Here is an 18578-nt window from a genome sequence, read left to right on the forward strand (position 1 = left end):
ATCCATTCACATATCGAAGGACACCTGTGTTGTTTCCACATCTTTACTATTGCAAATAATCTTGCAGTGAAGATAGGGGTGCACACTGTTTTTCAAACTCGTGTTTTTGTTTTCTGTCGATAAATAATGAGAGGTGGAATTGCTGGATCTCGTGGCAGTTGTGTTTTCAATTTTTTGAGGAATCTTTATACTGTTTTCCACAGTGCCTGTACCAATATATAACCCCATAAACAGTGCACAAAACTTGTTTTCTGTTTCCGCGGCCACATTTGTTATTTCTTGTCAACTTGATCATAGCCATCTAACAGCTCTGAGGTCATATGTCACTGTGTTTTGCTTTTCGTTTCTTTGATGGTTAGTGAGGTTGAGCTCTGCGTTTCTTTAATTAGGGTGAAAACAGAGAGGCTCGCATTACACCCCCCCCCATAACATTTACAGGTGGAGTACGTCACACGCTCATTCCTACAACACTTAGTGGTAAACCAATCACTGTGATTATCTTAGTACAATCATTTTCTTTCTGGAGCTGGGCAGAGGCCACCTTCTCTATGTATTGGGACAGTAAATATCCACACAGAGTCATGGTTCTCCAGAAAGAATGAAGACTAGGGAGTGGCTAGTGGGCAGGGAGCCAGCAGCGGTGACTGCAGTGCAGTCAGGCAGACTCTCTACCGTGGAAGGAAACCGTAGCAGGGGGTGTACAGATAACACTGGACTCACAAAGTCTTTTATATTATGTTGCGATGGACATACGGCAGAAAGAGTCTGCTTCCTGTGTTGTGCAGTGTTGCAAAGCACAGTGCCCATCGACCCAGCTTCCTAATGAGAGGGTGCTTCATCCCAAAGTGAACACTCTAGGCTGAAGAGCTGGGCACGTTGAACTGCGTAACAGGAAAATAAGTGTACACTGCTGCAAGTGGGCGTGGTGATGGAATGAGGACCATCACGCGATTTCCATTTGCCAATGTCAGTGGAGGATACTCATTTTACTAATTGAACCATTTTCTCTCCGTCTGATGAGTGCTGCTGGGTTTTATAATCAGTGCAGTAGTAGTTGACTTTTAGGTGTCAAACCTTGGTACACGCCGTTTATGTTTGATCTCATTTGATGTTACTCACGTATATATTATGTATATCTAAGAGAAGTAAAAATTCATAATGTGTGAATTGCCTAACCATAGTATGATTAATATGCACTCTACTGTACTCTCCAAAAATCCTTTTTATCACAATATCAGTCTGATAAGTTAAAGTTCTGCATTTTTCTATTGTGGATTTAAAACATGTTTTAATTCTTTTCTTTAATAGTGGGAAAGTGTTCTAAGAAGGACCCTGCAAGCAGGTACGATTTTGTGGATTTCTAAAATTGGCATGTTCACTAAAGGACTGCAGATACCAGAACCCAACAGTGATTGAGTGTTCTGCTCTGGGCGAGACCCTGCCTTATCTACGTCACAGTTGTTAGCTCATTTGTCATCACAATAGCTTTGTAAAGTAGCTGTGCTGTTCAGGCTACTTTTTATTAATTACACATTGTGGTCCAGGAGGTTCATTAATTGACCCATGGTTCCACAGTTACCAAGTGGCTGACCTGTGATTTGACCTTCAGCCTGCCTGGCTTCCCAAAGCCATTCTCTTGTCCCTCAGCCTGTACTGAGAAGTTCCTGGGCAACTCTGGAGTCAGGATTCAGACGCAGGTCAGAGGAGCTCAGAGAGTCCAATTTAGTCATATGTTAATGCTGATTTAGAGTTGTTCTTAAGAAAGCCGGTTAGTCCAAGCATTTGTCTTCATATACTGGACAGTTGTAGCAGTAATGAGAACCTTGTTTTCAGCATCAGAATTTAGCCCAGATGTGAGTTAGCTGTGGTCACAGAACCACAGCCTTTACCTAAGCAAGACCTGATCAGTCAGGTGGTTTTGGGTGTGATGCCGTCTACCCTTCTGGAGATGAATTACTTTTCTGTGTGTGAAAAATACCTATGTATTGGCCATGTTGCGTTAATGAAATTTGGCATCAAATTAGAGGATATTTTTAGTTGATAGCTCTACTAACAGACTTCCCAGTTGGGTTTTCCTTCATGGTGGTTCCTTTACCTGGTTCTATCAAGTTTTTTTTTCCTTTTTTCCCTAAAGGCTTTCTTCTTCTTCCATGAGTTATCTTGATTTTTTACTTTCTTACATGCTTCTTTTTGGTGTTTCTCTTGTTGTGTTATGTTTTTTCCATTCCTGCCAGCTTAGGCATCCATTATTTGGTAGAAGCAAAAGCATCTAGAATTTCAGGACTTTAAGGAACCTTAGGAGTTAACTATTTAAAACACCCTCTAGTAATTTATGCTGTGATTAACGTTTTGGTCAAGTGTTTGTTCACATGGAGAGTTTGTGACTCAAAGAGATTAAAGTCACTTATTTGATTCTAAATGAGTGATGGAAATGAGATTTGAGTTCAGATTTCTAAGCCCATGCCTTTCCTGCTTGATCATCCTGTTGGTGATTGTTTTACTAATAGAAAGGTCTAATGAACGCAGTGGAAGATGATCAGAATGGAATTAGCAGGAGAATTCTAGTTTCAAGACACCAGTGGTTCGCAATAGAAATACGGGTTTTAGAGTAGAGATCACAAATCCCATCAGGCTCAAGAGATCAGAATAGTGGGGTTTGTGACAAGTTAACACAAATCGAAATAAGACTGACACAGGATGTTGGCAGTTGTCTAGGAAAGTAGATTAAAATAAGGGTTTCAACGGTGTACTGCTCAGGTTGCTGCTTTATCGTTGAATGGGGGAAACAGGAAAATTCAAGGTTTCTATCTGAAATATTAAAATAATTTGGGCTACTGGAAAGATTCTCTTTAGACCAGTAGGACTGTGGTACCACCTACCTGCACCCCAGCTTACAGAGGGGCCTTAGATCCCTTTCAGACCTAGGTTACTGGAGAGATCGTGAAAATACAGAGATCTGTGGCCCTAGGCAGGTGTCTCATGACCTCCACCGCTTTTCCCAACTCGCTCATGTCCTTCCCAGGTGCATGGAGGGTTGGGCAGAGGAAGGACTGACTGTCAGATCAGTGATGGAGTTGGGCATTTGGTAACATGCGTGTTTTAGGAGTGGACGACTGAATCTCCATTTACCCTGCTTCCCAGGAGCAGGGAAATAGTGGGTCATTTGAGGTCTTCCTTGTTTCAGGAGTCTGTGCCTTCACAGGCTGAAGATTTCAAGGTTGGAGGTTTCCAGGGAGCCCTGCCGATGAGAGATCTGGTAGTGGCAAGGCTAACAACATACACCTTCGTTCTTTGACTTTTGTGCTTGTAACTTGCAAACATTTCAGGGAACTCACTGTACTGTTTTAGGGTACGAGGACAGAATGGGGTCGTCGTACTCAGTGTTTTCCCTGTTAAAGAATCAAGACTGCCATTTCTGAGTCACAAAGATTAGTCTTTGAAGCAGGGGCAGACACTGGAGAAGTGCCAGCGTGTCTTTCCACCACGATTTAGGTCATCAGATTCCTGACAGTTCAGGTTACAAAAGTTATGTCAGCCATTAATTGGATTTTCAGTTCAGCCTTCAGGACTTCCGGTGAACACAAAGTAATCTCGGCCTTTGCCAATACATTCGCTGTGACTGTTTGCTATGGCAACTTAGAGTGTATCTTCACACTATTTCAGAGGTTGGGAGAGTTGGAGGCAGCAATAGAGCACGGAAAACTGTTTTAAAACAGGCCAAATTTTAATTCTATCCAGACCCTTCATTTGATACGCAGATAGCTGAACTACCACACCATTTTTGTTGTTGTTGCTTTTGTAAAGGAAGCAACTCGCTTATTTTTTTTCTTTACCCCACAGTCTTCCCTGCAAACCTGGCATTGAGGAGTCACCGTCTACATCACAGGATAAAGTCTGCAATGTTGTTCCCAAGGTAAAGTGCGCCGGTGTGAAATTAAGTTTCCTGCTCTGGATTTGGTTTTGTGTAGTACTTTCTCTTACAGTGTAGTAGGGGTCCATCTAGCATTGGTTTATGTTCGTAATAGAAAATCGGGTGCAGTAAACCAGTTTATAAGATAGGACCAGTTGAGGTGTTCTTTGTTTGTTTGTTTGTTTCTTTGTTTTAAACTCTTGTAAGTACTGAAGATGGGGACGAAAAAAACAGAATGGGCTGGAAAACATACAGTGATAGGACAATTATATTGGGAAGCTTCCCACAGTAGAGGAGATATGATATTGGATGAAAGGGAAAGATTCTTAATGTGACTTTTATTTACACCAACATGACCTTTATACACTTGCCTAAATGAAGTCTTTAGTGGATCCAGTGACTTATTGTAATAGTCATGAAATCTTTATAGATGATGTAATACAGAATTGTACTACAGATGATGTAATACAGAATTACAGATGATGTAATACAGAATTGAAATCTATGTAAATTTACTAACAATTGTCACCCCAATACATTTAAAAAATCAAAAAAAAGTAGTCAGGAATTCTCCTGAAGCCTTGCAGTTTTAAATGTATATAGCATATAATATGTAGGTTCATTTTTTTTACACTTTTTATTTTGGTATCATATAGTTGTCAGGAGGAAATGTTTTCTTGTTTCTCTCTTGTTACTTGTTTCTTCAGTTACATTCATTAACATTTGATATTATTTTATATTAGTTGCATGTGTGCTGATCCATCATTTAGATTAAAACAACAGTAGAAATTGTTGAAAGTACAACTGAAGTTCTTTATCTCAAAACCCATATTAAAAGGGATTCCACTGTATGCTAGATCATTGTATTATGAACATATTTCAATGTCTTCATCTAATGGAAAAGTACATGTTCTGCCTAAAATGATGATTCTAGAAGCAGTGCTTCGTAATAACCGTATGGTAAAATGTCAGTTTTCAGAAATTTTTTCTTGTTGTTTTTAATTTTTTTTATTTCCGTTTCTGTTGACATTGAGTATTATGTTAGCTTCAGGTGTACACCACAGAGGTCAGTCATTTATGTACCTTACAAAGTGATCCCCTATGAGTGTGGTACCCCGGCCCCCATACGTAGTTATTACAATAGTATTAACTATACTATTTTTGCAGTACTTCTCAGCCTCATGACCTTTTTGTAACTGCCTATTTGGAATCTTAATCCTTTTAACTTTTTTACCCGAACCCCAAAAGACCTCACGGCGGGCCTTCATCGGTTTGTTGTCTGTATTCGTGATTTTTTCTCTTTCTTTGTTCATTTATTGTGTTTTGGATTCCACAATAAGTGAAATCATATGGTATTTGTCTTTCTCTATGTGATTTATGTGACTTAGATAAAGACCAGCTAGGTGTACCCATGTTGTTGCCAGTGGTAAGATTTCAAATATTTTTAAGTGTCCAAGTAATATTTTAGTGTATACGACGCTTGACAGTTAAGTTCGCGAACTCATCCTTGACTGAATGCTGCATACCTCATTGATGAATATCAGTATCATCACCTTCGAAGTATTCCCCTTGGGAAGCCATGTACTTAAGCCAGCGCCTAGTTCACCCTCCGAAGCAATTGTGGAACTCTTCCTGGAATGGCCATCAGAGCAGTTGTCATATTAGCCTTGATGTAATGAATGCCATTAAAATGTCTACCTCTCAATATTTTCTTCATCTTTGGGTAAAGAAGAAATCACTAGGGGCCAGATCAGGTGATTAGGGAGGGTATTGCAAAATATTTATTTGTTTACTGGCTAAAAAGTCCCTGAGACACAGTATCGTGTAATATGGTGCATTGTCGTGATGCAAGAGCCATGAATCTTTCTCAAAAAAATTCAGGTCGTTTTTATCTAACTTTTTCACGCAGCCTTTTCAGCACTTCCAGACAATCAACTTGGTTAACTGTTTGTCCAGTTGTACAGATTCATAATGAATAATCCCACTGATATCAAAAACGGTTAGCAACTTGTTTAGACTCTTGGTTTGGGCTGACGGAAATTTTGGTCGTGGTGCATTGGCTGACATCCAATGTTCACTTTGACGCTCTGTTTCAGGGTTGTATTGGTGCACCATGTTTCATCATCAGTGACAACATGGCCCAAGACATCGTCCTGCCTCCCCAAACAGTGTTGGCAAACTTCACGCTACTTTGGGAATATTTTTGCACACACCTTTCTCATGCCAAGATTTTCAGTTCAGATTTTCCTAACTGTGTCTGTATCGATGTTTAGTTTGGTACAGAAGAAAAAAGTCACAATCAGAACCACGATTCTCACTCACAGTTCAATGAATTTTGCGATGTTTATGTCATCAGCTCTGCTTGTTACTGGCCACCCTGACCTGTCCTCATCTTGGCGCATTCTGTCCCATCAGTAAGACGTTTCATCCTTTCAGACACGGTCTTTCTCTTCATGGCATTATTCCCATGAGCTTGGACTAAAATGTCCCAGATTTCACTTCAATTCTTGCCACGTTTAACAAGAAATTTAATATTTCTTCGTTGTTCTGATTCAAGCCCAGACATTCTCGCGACAGCACAGAAAAACACGCAGCAACAATGATGACTACCACTCAGCCAGATTGCACCCCATCGACACAAACACAGCTGTGAGACACTGATATACCAAGGTTATGAAACCTTACGGAACTGTTGGTACAGTGCTGCCTATGTAAGAGCTAGGTGGGAAGTTCACAAACTTAATTGTGAGACCTCTCATAGGTACCACTCTTCTCTATTCAATGTTTCTCAGTGGACACTTAGCTTACTTCCGTATCTTGATTATTGCTAATAATGCTCAACAAACCTATGGTTTCAAGCATCTTCTCGGATTAATGTTTTGCATTTCTTTGGATAAATAGCTGGATGCAGGAATGCTGGGTCTCACGGTGTCTCCAGTTTAAAATTTTTGAGGGACCTGCATATTGTTTTCCATTGCAGCTGCACTGACTTGCAGTTTCACCAACAGCACACGAGGGATCCCTTTTCTTCACATCTTCACCAACACTTGTTTGTTGATTTATCGATGATGGCTATTCTGACTGTGTGAAGTGATAGCTCATTGTGTTTTTACTTTTCATTGCTCTCATGATAAGTATCATTGAACAACTTTTCATTATGTCTCTTGGCCACCAGTGTGACTTCTTTGGAGAAAAATCCATTCAGGTTCTCTTCCCATTTTTTCATTCATTGTTGTGTTTTTGGTGTTACGTTTTATGAGTTCCTTATACATTTTGGATATTAACCCTTTATTAGATGTATTATTTCCAAATACCTTCTATTCATTTGGTTGTGTTTTCATTTTGTTGAAGGTTTCCTTTGCTGTGCAAAACTCTTTAATTTGATGTCATATATGTATGGGTCTTGTTTTCTTATCCATTCAGCCACCTTATGTCTTTTTTGGAGCATTTAATCATTTACATTTAAAGTAATTACTTATAGGTATGTGGTTATTGCCATTTTATTAGTCATTCGTTCGTTCATTCATTTTCTCCTCCTTCTCCTTCTTCTTCCTTCTTTTTCTCTTTCTTTGAAACATACCTTTTATCTTTCTTATAATACTGGTTTGTTGGTATAAACTTGTCCATCTTTTTCTTTTCTGGCAAGCTCTTTATCTCTCCTTCGATTCTAAATGATAGCTTTGCTGCACACGGTAATCTTGGTCGTAGGTTATTGCTTTCCATACTTTGACGATTTCTGCTAAGATTTAATAAGAGTCAAGATGAGATTATTATAATGACCCAACCTAAATAGGTTGGTTAAATGAGAGCAGTAGCTCGCTGTATTATAAAATGTGCCAGAAGTATTTTTTGTACAAATTAAGACAAAAAATCCAAGTCATGAAAATAATGCTCAATTTTCTGAACTTCTTATTGCTGATTTCATGAAGGACTCAAGGAAAGTTTCTCACTTATTCTTTGGTTATTGAATTCTCTATTAATATTTTTTGTAATCCTTACTTTTAAAGTCAATACAATGACTTCCAGTACTCAATATAGCAAAACCTGTGTTCATTTATAATTCAAAGTAAAATCTATTTTAGGGCTTATCAGATTATTATGAAATTTTGGCCGTCTTGTGGTTGCTAAATCATCTTACTGTTTGACGTACACTACTCTTGCCTAATTAACTTGTCTTACCGATTGGTATAAATTTGGCAGAAGTTTTGGAGTTTTTTGAAGATAAACACAGCACAAATAAATGAGAGTTTTGTACAGTTTCTCATTAATTAAAATTTCTGATTATGTAAATGAGGTTCTTAATCTCTATTCATTGAAGGAGAAAATAAATTTAAGCTGCAATACACTAAAAGAAAAAAGTACATTAATTATTTTTTCAGTAGAACTTATTTTAAAAGTTTTTAATTATATGAGTCCTTTTATCTAAATGTGCAGCATAAGGTAATCCATACCAACAGAATCCATACCAACAGATTAGTAATTCTTGGGGCTGGTGGTGGCAGCAATGGGGAGTGACTGTTGAACTGGAATGGGGTTCTTTTTGGTGTCATGAAATGTTTCGGAACTAGAATGATCGTTGTACAAAATTCTGAATGGCCAAAACTCTACTCAATGTTTCCCTTTAAAATGGTCAATTTTATGTTTTGTGGACTGTGATCTCACTAAAAGAAGAATTCTATCGAAACCTATTCAGTCGATGACATTAAGATCATGGTACATATTGTAAAACAATCAAATGGCTCATTTAAAACATGTCTTCTGCTCTTGCCTTCCTCACTTAACAAAATGTCTAGATGTTGCTCTTGAAGGGGCTCCTTTGTTCTTTGCAGTGGCTGCAGAAATTTCCACTGTGCAGAAGTCACATGACTTATTTATTTGGTCCCCTATGGATGGACAGCCAGCTGATTTGCCACTGTCAATACTGATGCGGGGAACCTCTCCCAGCTCTAGTTTGCAGCGTGCTCGGGGGAGGATCGGACTTAGCCGGGCTGCGAGGGCACACGGAGTTCAGCAGGCCCTCGCTCTCTGTTCTCTGTGTGTCTAGCACAGGGCTTCACTTCAGACCTTGTTTGGGAAGGGGGGACAAAAGGGAGGAACAAAACAGAGGACGTCATGACATGGGAGCTGGGTGCAGAGAAAACGGGTTGAGCAGAATGTGGTCTCTGCCTTGAGAGACCCTGGCTTGAGCCCACCCTGGACCATTTCTCTAGCTCTGGGGCTAGAGATTCTGAGTGATCTTTTCATAATAATATCTGTGGACACATTAGTGGACACATATGCACACATCAAAGGATGAAATCACAATTCAGGATATTTTTCTAAGATAAAATACTCGTTGTAAAGTCATAAGGAAGAAAACATTACCAACAGAGGATGCAACTTTCTCTCTGAGATGATTTTTTACTTTACAATCCTCTTCAGCAATCGGTTCTTTTCATATTATTCTTAAGAAACTTTATTAACTTGGTGTCCATAGTTGTTAAAGCTATGTTGAAAATTCTTTCATATCTCAAACTCACAGACATCCTGGTCACTTGATTTCTTAGTCCCTTTCTTCTTTCAGTCCTGCATGACAATCGTAGATGTATTTGAAGAATTTTAAATCTTCAACTCGGATAATCCTCATTTTATTAGTGTATTTACACTAGATTTTCCCTGCAGTATTCAACTACCAGGCCATATGCAGTAGATAGGTAATTAGAGTTTTATTGTAGTGTTTGTTCTCAGGGAACAAACCGTGTATTTTAAGGCAACCACGTGTATTTTAAAACGGGGTTTTGTATATCTTTCATACATATAGCAGTGCTTCAAAAAGACTCGTGATTCTGTCATCACATAAGTATTTCTCCTCTATTATTTAAACTTATCTTTCAAAAATTATTTTTAAATAGTTGTCTTGTAGTAACATCATGAATTGGTGATTGACATTTTTTTCATTTAAATTTGTGTTTATTATGATGATATCCAGGAAATAAGAAGTGACATATATCCATAAAAGGGTATTTTATATTTTAGATTTTGAAATATGTCATTGAAGAATTGAATCCCACGTTTCTATAGCTCTGCTCTTGTTTTATTTTTAAAGTTTCACAAGATCTGTGTAGGTTTTACATTATTCAAAGATATCAGCTGAGAATGTTTTATAGACATCTATCTCCTTAAATCACACGCTTTTTCTGCGTAAAGTCATCTGTGTTTACTTAAATGTATCTACCCAGGTTTTCCTACTAAGTCCCCTGGGTGACTCAAATTTGACATGTCCCAAAGTGAACTCAGTGCCCCGAAACTTTCTTTTTTCCTGACTGTCTCTATCCTACTTTTTCATGTTTTCCCCAACCTTGCAAATAGCACCATTGAAATAGCAAAGCAAGAAAAATCCTGGACCCCAACTCTCCCTGGAATCACCACATCCAGTGACTCATCACCTTTCATATTTTCTACGTGCCTACCATGTTTTAGAAGTTATGACCGTAATTCACTTTCTCCCATTTGATTTTGAGGTACTCTTTTGGAGCATTGCATCCCTGATGTTCCCGTTTCAATTGCAGCTGGAATCACTGTTCTAACATATATTTCCAATGATGCAGCACCTCTGCTTAATGAATGGCTCGCCATTACATGAGGGTACAATTCATGTGCTGCCTGACACTTGCCTTCTCTGGCTTGGTTCTGATCTTGCACTTTTATCTCTCCATCCTAATCTCAGTGGTTCTGGTTTACCTCATTCCTTTGGTACCCTCCCTTCCTATATCAACTCATACCTCATGTTTTTGTTCCTGATGCCCTTTCTAGAATCCCTTCTCTCGCCTTCCTCTGTACCTAGCATAACTTTCAAGGTGCAGCCCTAACTTTGCTGCATCTGCTGAGCTGCATTTACTGTGCTTTATTCGGTTCAAGTGTCCAAAGAGCCACTGATACTTTTCTAACGGTTCTTATGTATCTCTACCCAGACTAGAATTAGGACAACATCTGTTTTTATATTTCCAGCTTCTGTGGGGTTAGTTCCTATGATTCGATGAATACAGTTAATATTTGTGGTCTTAAAAACTGATGGAATGAGTGAGTCAATGTGCAATTAAATAAATGTGCTCTTTTATTAAGTTTGGTTTTTGTTTTTTTTGTGTTTATAGGACAAACCAACAAAACCGGCAAATAGAAAAAAAGGAAATGGTATGGATATTATTCAAAGTGCTTCCCAAGAGCACACCAATAACGATCATTTGACTCACGTTGATGGAGTTCACCAAAATAATAGAAGTGGTATTTTAGTGACTACCTATGAATTTTTAATAGCTTCAATGCTGGTAGAAAAAATATAACCTGTGTAGATCCAAATGTGATATTCATTTCTATTAAGTACTTTTGTTTTTGCTAAGTTTCTTCAAATGTATTACGACTACTACCAACGTTACTCTTACAAATATATCAACCTCTGTAATTCTTCTCTACTATTACTTCCATTTGATATTCAAAAATGGAGCTAGACTTGAATGTGTATTAAAAATGCATAGCAATAAATATTCACAGTAATGTTTCTGTGACTACATTTTATAGTCAAAATGTCAGCATCAGGATTAGGAGAAGAAGAAGACGTAAAATCACCCGAGCATTCTGAGGTACTGTCTTTCATTATTATGATTATTATCGTTATGATTTAAATATCAGCATTCAGTGATGTTGAAACATAAGAGGAATGCTTTGACTGTGCTTTCTCACCTCTGCATTTTACTATACAAATTACTTTCTCATGGTTTGACCTATAATTACAAAAAGAGGTATGTGCTGAGTATAGTAAGACTACATAGCACAATTCTGCTAACTTGCAAGATTCCCTGAATTAAGTCAGTGTAGTATAATACAAAACACTGAAGGCTTCAAAGTCATAGGGAATTAGTTTGGGTTCTGAAGTTGTTTCCCTGAACTCAAGAATTGTTAGAGATCGACCTATGGCCAGATATCTGAGTGTGGTTTTTGTCAGCGTGTAAATGTCCTAATGAGATTCAGAAAGAAAATGTTTGGAATGTAGTTTTTTATAACTTGGAACTTGAAAATATAATGCGTGGTACGTCAAAGTATTATTATATTTGTATTGTCAAGTAGATCTGCAAGGAGCTTTCCAGGGAAGGAAGAGCATGGTGAATAGTCATAAGCAGATAGGATTCTTCTAACAGCACTTGGCTGAGCGCTGGTTTAATGTGCACATACATCCGTATTGTGTCTGTGAAACAATTGACTCTCGCCTTCTTTGCCGTCTTGTTCAGTTAAAACAGCATGCATTGAGTAACTTTCTGCCAACCAACCTGTGGTAATATAAGTACAAAGTAATGATGAGCAAATCTGAGGTGACATCTGGGGAAAGAGCTAGGAAGGCAGTGATTTTGACACATGCGTCTGCGGCCTAATGGTACAAGCAGTGTATTTGAAGGCGGGGAACGTGCTAGCATCCTGGATTGGTCACTTACTGGCTCTGGGATCTTGGAAAACTTTTTACCGTGCCCATGTCAGTGATCTGATTCGTAACGATGGAGTCATACTGACCTTTCAGGGTTGTGTAATGAACAGATGTGATAGCAAAAGTGGAAACACTTGTATACTGTAGAGGGTGCTGTGGAAATGTAAGACGCAATGATCACAGTGGCTTGTGGTGAATTATTAATAGCGGGACTTTCCGTAACCTGAAGGACAAGGAATGGCAGTGGTGACAAGAAGAGACCGGGGAATTTAGAAGGGGTATGTGAATTTCTAACTTAGGGGTGTTAAGGTTCAGGAGACTGTGATAGGCCATGTCCCAAAGGTCTGTAGTGGTTGGCCATTCTTGAAGCAAATGCTTGTTATTAGATGCCAACCGTGTTCCGGGCAGTTTGGCACTGAATGTAGAAGTTGAGGGTTAAGCTGTAGTGGTAGCAGGAAAACAAGTACACAATACATGCTTCCTATAAAGGAAACGGAGAATGTTAGGTTAGAGAATAAGTGGGGGTTACAATAGGAATGGAAGTGGGAGTAGAATTTAAGTGGTCAGAAAAGACCTTTCTGAGTATGACAAAAGCTGCCAAGGGAAGCATGAGAGGTAGCCAGTCATGTGAGGGTCTAGATGCAAAACCCGCTAGACAGAGACAACAGTGGATCGCTCTGCTCATCATTTACTCTGATGTCTTAGAAAGGCCGAGAAGCAGGCAGTGCGGTAACCATCATGAAACCATTCTTATATCTGTTGTTTTGTGTAGAAGAGAAATAAAATGTGCATGATAAGTGCCTGGCCCATTTTGGATGGTTAGTAAACATATGGTCTTATTTTTCCCCAAAGAAAACTTAGTATAATTTTTTTTGAAGACCTGCATTACTATGTAAAGTTTTGGGCTATTATTTAAAGATGATGTAAATTTAATGAAATATTTTTCTTACTTCCTTACTATTTCATTGAACCACATTTCCTATCAAAATTTTTAATTAACTAGTAGCTTTCTCGGAAACCTTGTTTAGCAAAACGAAGTAGGTTCTAAATTGATCGGTTCCGATGCAATGAGACGTACACCAAGGTTTCTTATCATGTCAACCATCTTATTTTGGCACTAAAGCAGTTCTGTCAGTTGAAATATTTAAATCTTGGATTAAGTGCACTTCTTAACGTTTATGTGTACATACTTATTTTCAAAGTGTCCTCCCATGCTGGTGGGATGCAAAGTAGTTTTCGGTGTTTGAAGTTAGTTCCTTGGTGAAGTGAGCGTGGACAGCAGTGTCGTGTCTGTGAAAGCCTTTGCTCTGGTTCCATGGGCACTTTAGAGTCAGACAGGAGCCAAATGAAGACGGAAAAGGAGGCTAAGCTAGACAGTGTCTCCAGGCTTTTCTGTTTCGATGGGTTGGTTTTCAAGACATGCTTGTCTTATTGTTCAAACTAATTCCTTTTGAAGGGGGGAAATTCAGATATATTCTTAGAAGGGATTAGAAATCAGTATACAACTCATGATTGATATAAATTTTAACAGAGTCTGCCTGAAAGATGTCCACGGAAATATGTTGACCGTTTCTTGTTTGTTGCCAAACGAAGAGGAAAACATGTACTTTCTACAGAAGAAGAAGGTAAGACCTGGATTTTGCAAAAAAGTCATTCACCTGAATGTTGACTTAAAACATGCAAATGATCTAGTGTAATAGCCAGAGGAAATCTCCACTTACATGCCTAGTGTGGAAAAGAGAAGTGAAAAGGACAAGTGTTGTATCAGCAACAGATTCAAGTGGGCGTGCAATCACAGGAGATGAATTATTTCTTCCATTTCAAGATATTCTGACAACTGAGGAGAGTCAGGAAATGAAGAAGAAGAAAACAATAAAAGAGGGAATGAAGAATGAGAAAGGCAGAGATTTAGGGAGTCAATGATGGAAGATGAAGCAGGTATATCGAGTGTAAGGTAGTCAATAATTGTTTAGAAAAAAGAAGAGCAGAGTTTTGGAAATGTAGGAAGAAGAGAAAGTGAGCTTCCGGTATCAAAACGTGTGCGAGCGCTTCCTCTTTTGCTCATAGTACGGGCGGCACTGCGGATTGAGGTACACGGCCACGTAGAGCTGTTTTATCTGCCATCGATGAACTTAAGCCAGTGTGCTCAGCTCTAAATGTATATAACTTAATGCCATATAAAAGGCTGTGACTTCATAGGGTAGTATCGTACAGAGCAAAAGAAGAGCATTGGAATGAGACGGAGGGCAGGATCAGTTATGGGATATTCAGGGTGGCAATAACCTGACCAAGCGTCCATGAGAGAGTCCATGACTCCAAATGCAGTTGCATTTCGGGGAGAAATGATGGCAGCAGGTCTGGTATCTGTATGTCTCACAAGGAATGAGGGGGCACGAAGGTGCTTGTCCACAGACCATGCTCTGTGCAGAGAGGGTGCTGACTTCTCTACAGAGAAATCGGCAAGAGGAGGCATCGGATAGTTGTAGACATACGAGGATCACGGAACAGCATTATTTTGTTTTTCTTTGTGGCCATGTTTATGACCAAAGGGAAGCAAGAAAATGAAGAAATAGGACTGATAGCTGTAAGATACTAGCACTAAACAGAGAGGAAAGAAAATGTGGTGGGGATAATTCACAGAAAGAAGGAAAATGGCTTCATCTAGGTCATTTTGAAGTTGATGAGGAAATGTGAGAGAACTTGTTTGGATGCCTTCAGTGTATTTGCACTGAAACAGAAGGTGAGAACATTGCTGCTCCAGGGAACCCTGGAAGGAGGAGGAAGTGCTGGAATGGGATAAACTGCAGCCACTGCTTTATCTCCTCAGGACTCTCAGGCAGCCAAGATACATAGGTTACAGTGGTATTTGTTATTCCAGGGAGAGAAGTTTGAATAGAGCACATGGCTACTCTTTGCTTAGGAGTTAATTCTTTGATAAGATGGCTGTGTCATAAAAGTCCTTTAAAGTCTAGCATGAGATTCGGAAGGAAACTAAGATTGCAAACAAAAGAAATTAGAGACTTCATTCCCTAAGTGCTAAAATTATGGTTTTCAACCTGTGTAATTCTTCTCTTCTATTACTTTTATCTGATATTCAAAAATGGAGATAGACTTGAATGTGTATTTAAAATGCATAGTAATAAATATTCACAGTAATGTTTCTGTGACTACATTTTATAGTCAAAATGTCAGCATCTGGATTAGGAGAAGAAGACGTAAAATCACCTGGGGATTCTGAGGTACTGTCTTTATTATTATTACTATAATTATTATTATCATCATTATTATTTAAACATCAGCATTCAGTGATGTTGAAACATAAGAGGAATGCTTTGACTGTACTTTCTCACCTCTGCATTTCACTATACAAATTACTCTCATGGTTAACCTACAATTAATAAAAGAGCTATGTGCTGAATATAGTAAGACTACATAGCACAATTCTGCTAACTTGCAAGATTCCTGAATTAAGTCAGTGTAGTATAATACAAAACACTGAAGCCTTCAAAGTCATAGGGAATTAGTTTGGGTTCTGAAGTTGTTTCCCTGAACTCAAGAATTGTTACAGATCGACCTATGGCCAGATATCTGAGTGTGGTTTTTGTCAGTGTGTAAATGTCCTAATGAGATTCAGAAAGAAAATGTTTGGAATGTAGTTTTTTTATAACTTGGAACTTGAAAATATAATGCGTGATACTACAAAGTATTATTATATTTGTATTGTCAAGTAGATCTGCAAGGAGCTTTCCAGGGAAGGAAGAGCGTGGTGCATAATAATAAGCAGATAGGATTCTACTACAGCATTTTGGCTGAGCGCTGGTTTAATGTGCACATACATCACTATTGTGTCTGTGAAAGCATTGACTCTCACATTCTTCGCAGTCTTGTTCAATTAAAACAGCATGCATTGAGTAAATTTCTGCCAACCAACTTGTGGTAATATAAGTACAAAGTAATGATGAGCAAATCTGAGGTGACAGCTGTGGAAAGAGATAGGAAGGCAGTGATTTAGATACACGTGTCTGCGGCCTAACGGTACAAGCAGTGTATTTGAAGGCGGGGAACGTGCTAGCATCCTGGATTGGTCACTTCCTGGCTCTGGGATCATGGAAAACTTTTTACCCTGCCCATGTCAGTGATCTGATTCATAACGATGGAGTCATACCTACTTTTCAGGGTTGTGTAATGAACAGATGTGATAACAAATGTAGAAACACTTTGGAAACTGTGAAGGGTGCTGTGGAAATATAAGACACAGTGATCACAGTGGCTTGTAGTGACTTATAATCTACAACTCATGATTGATATAAATTTTAACAGACTGTTCCTGAAAGACGTCCACAGAAATATGTTGATCGTTTCCTGTTTGGTGCCAAACGAAGAGGAAAACATGTACTTCCTACACAAGAAGAAGGTAAGACCTGGTTTGTGCAAAAAAGTCATTCACCTGAATTTTGACTTAAAACATGCAAATGATGTAGTGTAATAGCCAGAGGAAATCTCCTATTAGATGCCTAGTGTGGAAAAGAGAAGTGAAAAGGACAAGTGTTGTGTAGTGCTCCAGTATCAGCAACAGATTCAAGTAGGCGTGCAATCACAGGAGATGAATTATTTCTTCCATTTGAAGATATTCTGACAACTGAGGAGAGTCAGGAAATAAAGAAGAAGCAAACAGTAAAAGAGGGAATGAAGAATGACAAAGGCAGAGATTGAGGGAGTCAATGCTGGAAGATGAAGCAGGTATATCGAGTGTAAGGCAGTAAATAATTGTTTAGAAAAAGGAAGAGCAGAGTTTTGGAAATGTAGGAAGAAGAGAAAGTGAGCTTCCAGTATCAAAACGTGTCCGAGCGCTTCCTCTTTTCCTCATAGTAGGGACGGCACTGCGGATTGAGGTACATGGCCACGTAAATCTGTTTTATCTGCCATCGATGAACTTAAGCCTATGTGCTCAGCTGTAAATGTATATAACTTAATGCCACATAAAACGCTGTGACTTCATAGGGTAGTATCGTACAGAGCAAAAGAAGAGCATTGGAATGAGACGGAGGGCAGGATCAGTTATGGGATATTCAGGGTGGCAATAACCTGACCAAACGTCCATGAGAGAGTCCGTGACTCCAAATGCAGTTGCATTTCAGGGAGAAATGATGGCAGCAGGTCTGGTATCTGTATGTCTCACAAGGAATGAGGGGGCACGAAGGTGCTTGTCCACAGACCATGCTCTGTGCAGAGAGGGTGCTGACTTCTCTACAGAGAAATCTGCAAGAGGAGGCATCGGATAGTTGTAGACATACGAGGATCGAGGAACAGCATTATTTTGTTTTTCTTTGTGGCCATGTTTATGACCAAAGGGAAGCAAGAAAATGAAGAAATAGGACTGATAGCTGTAAGATACTAGCACTAAACAGAGAGGAAAGAAAATATGGTGGGGATAATTCACAGAAAGAATGAAAATGGCTTCATCTAGGTCATTTTGAAGTTGATGAGGAAATGTGAGAGACCTGGTTTGGATGCCTTCAGTGTATTTGCACTGAAACAGAAGGTGAGAACATTGCTGCTCCAGAGAATCCTGGAAGGAGGAGGAAGTGCTGGAATGGGATAAACTGCAGCCACTGCTTTATCTCCTCAGGACTCTCAGGCAGCCAAGATACATAGGTTACAGTGGTATTTGTTATTCCAGGGAGAGAAGTTTGAATAGAGCACATGGCTGTTCTTTGCTTAGCAGTTAATTCTTTGATAAGATGGCTGTGTCATAAAAGTCCTTTAAAGTCTAGCATGAGATTCGGAAGGAAACTAAGATTGCAAACAAAAGAAATTGGAGACTTCATTCCCTAAGTGCTAAAATTATGGTTTTCAGTAAATGTTACACTGATTTTCAAATGTAAAAGTTTCTTATATGGAATATTTCTGTGGCTGTTAAATTAAATATTTTTCTTTTCAAATACCATATTTCATGTTGAAAGCTCATCTAGTTTCCAGAAAGAGGTCCATTGGGGGGTAGGTGACAGACATCCTGTGGGGTCTTGGCTTTCTTCTGCAGTTTGAGTTTTGCATCTAACATGTTCTTCCCCGGCTGAGTCCCCGGTACCCCACTTGCCCGAGTGCACCCTATCCGGGTTCACAGCCAGAGCTCCCCCACCCACCCCGGGCATGCCCGGAGCCTGCTCTATTAGCTGCTCTAGGTGGATTCCACTTGCTGGGATGATTTCTCTTTTA

General features: G+C 39.1%; 2 protein-coding genes across 22 annotated transcripts in view; both read left to right on the plus strand.

Annotated features, from left to right (window-relative positions):
• LOC308496052 (aldo-keto reductase family 1 member C15-like) overlaps positions 1-18578 on the plus strand; it is a gene marked incomplete at its 5' end in the record, with an annotated part of 236040 nt that overhangs the window by 115301 nt on the left and 102161 nt on the right. The gene's annotated exons all lie outside the window — the stretch shown is intronic.
• The window catches only part of LOC308500436 (ankyrin repeat domain-containing protein 26-like), a 185809-nt gene that overhangs the window by 73141 nt on the left and 94090 nt on the right, over positions 1-18578 (plus strand). For 20 of the 21 annotated variants that reach the window (XR_013993729.1, XR_013993730.1, XR_013993731.1 and 17 more), the window contains 7 exons: positions 1309-1342; positions 3841-3913; positions 11041-11170; positions 11465-11526; positions 13894-13987; positions 15543-15601; positions 16683-16776. Coding sequence is in view for 18 of the 21 variants with exons in the window: in XM_081055285.1 (XP_080911411.1) it covers positions 1309-1342; positions 3841-3913; positions 11041-11170; positions 11465-11526; positions 13894-13987; positions 15543-15601; positions 16683-16776 (546 nt within the window). In the remaining 3 variants the exon portion in view is untranslated. The remainder of the gene's footprint in view (positions 1-1308; positions 1343-3840; positions 3914-11040; positions 11171-11464; positions 11527-13893; positions 13988-15542; positions 15602-16682; positions 16777-18578) is intronic. The other variant, XM_081055274.1, reaches the window with a different exon arrangement.

This window comes from Rhinolophus hipposideros, assembly GCF_964194185.1.
Source record: "Rhinolophus hipposideros genome assembly, chromosome: 1".
NCBI lineage: Eukaryota > Metazoa > Chordata > Mammalia > Chiroptera > Rhinolophidae > Rhinolophus > Rhinolophus hipposideros.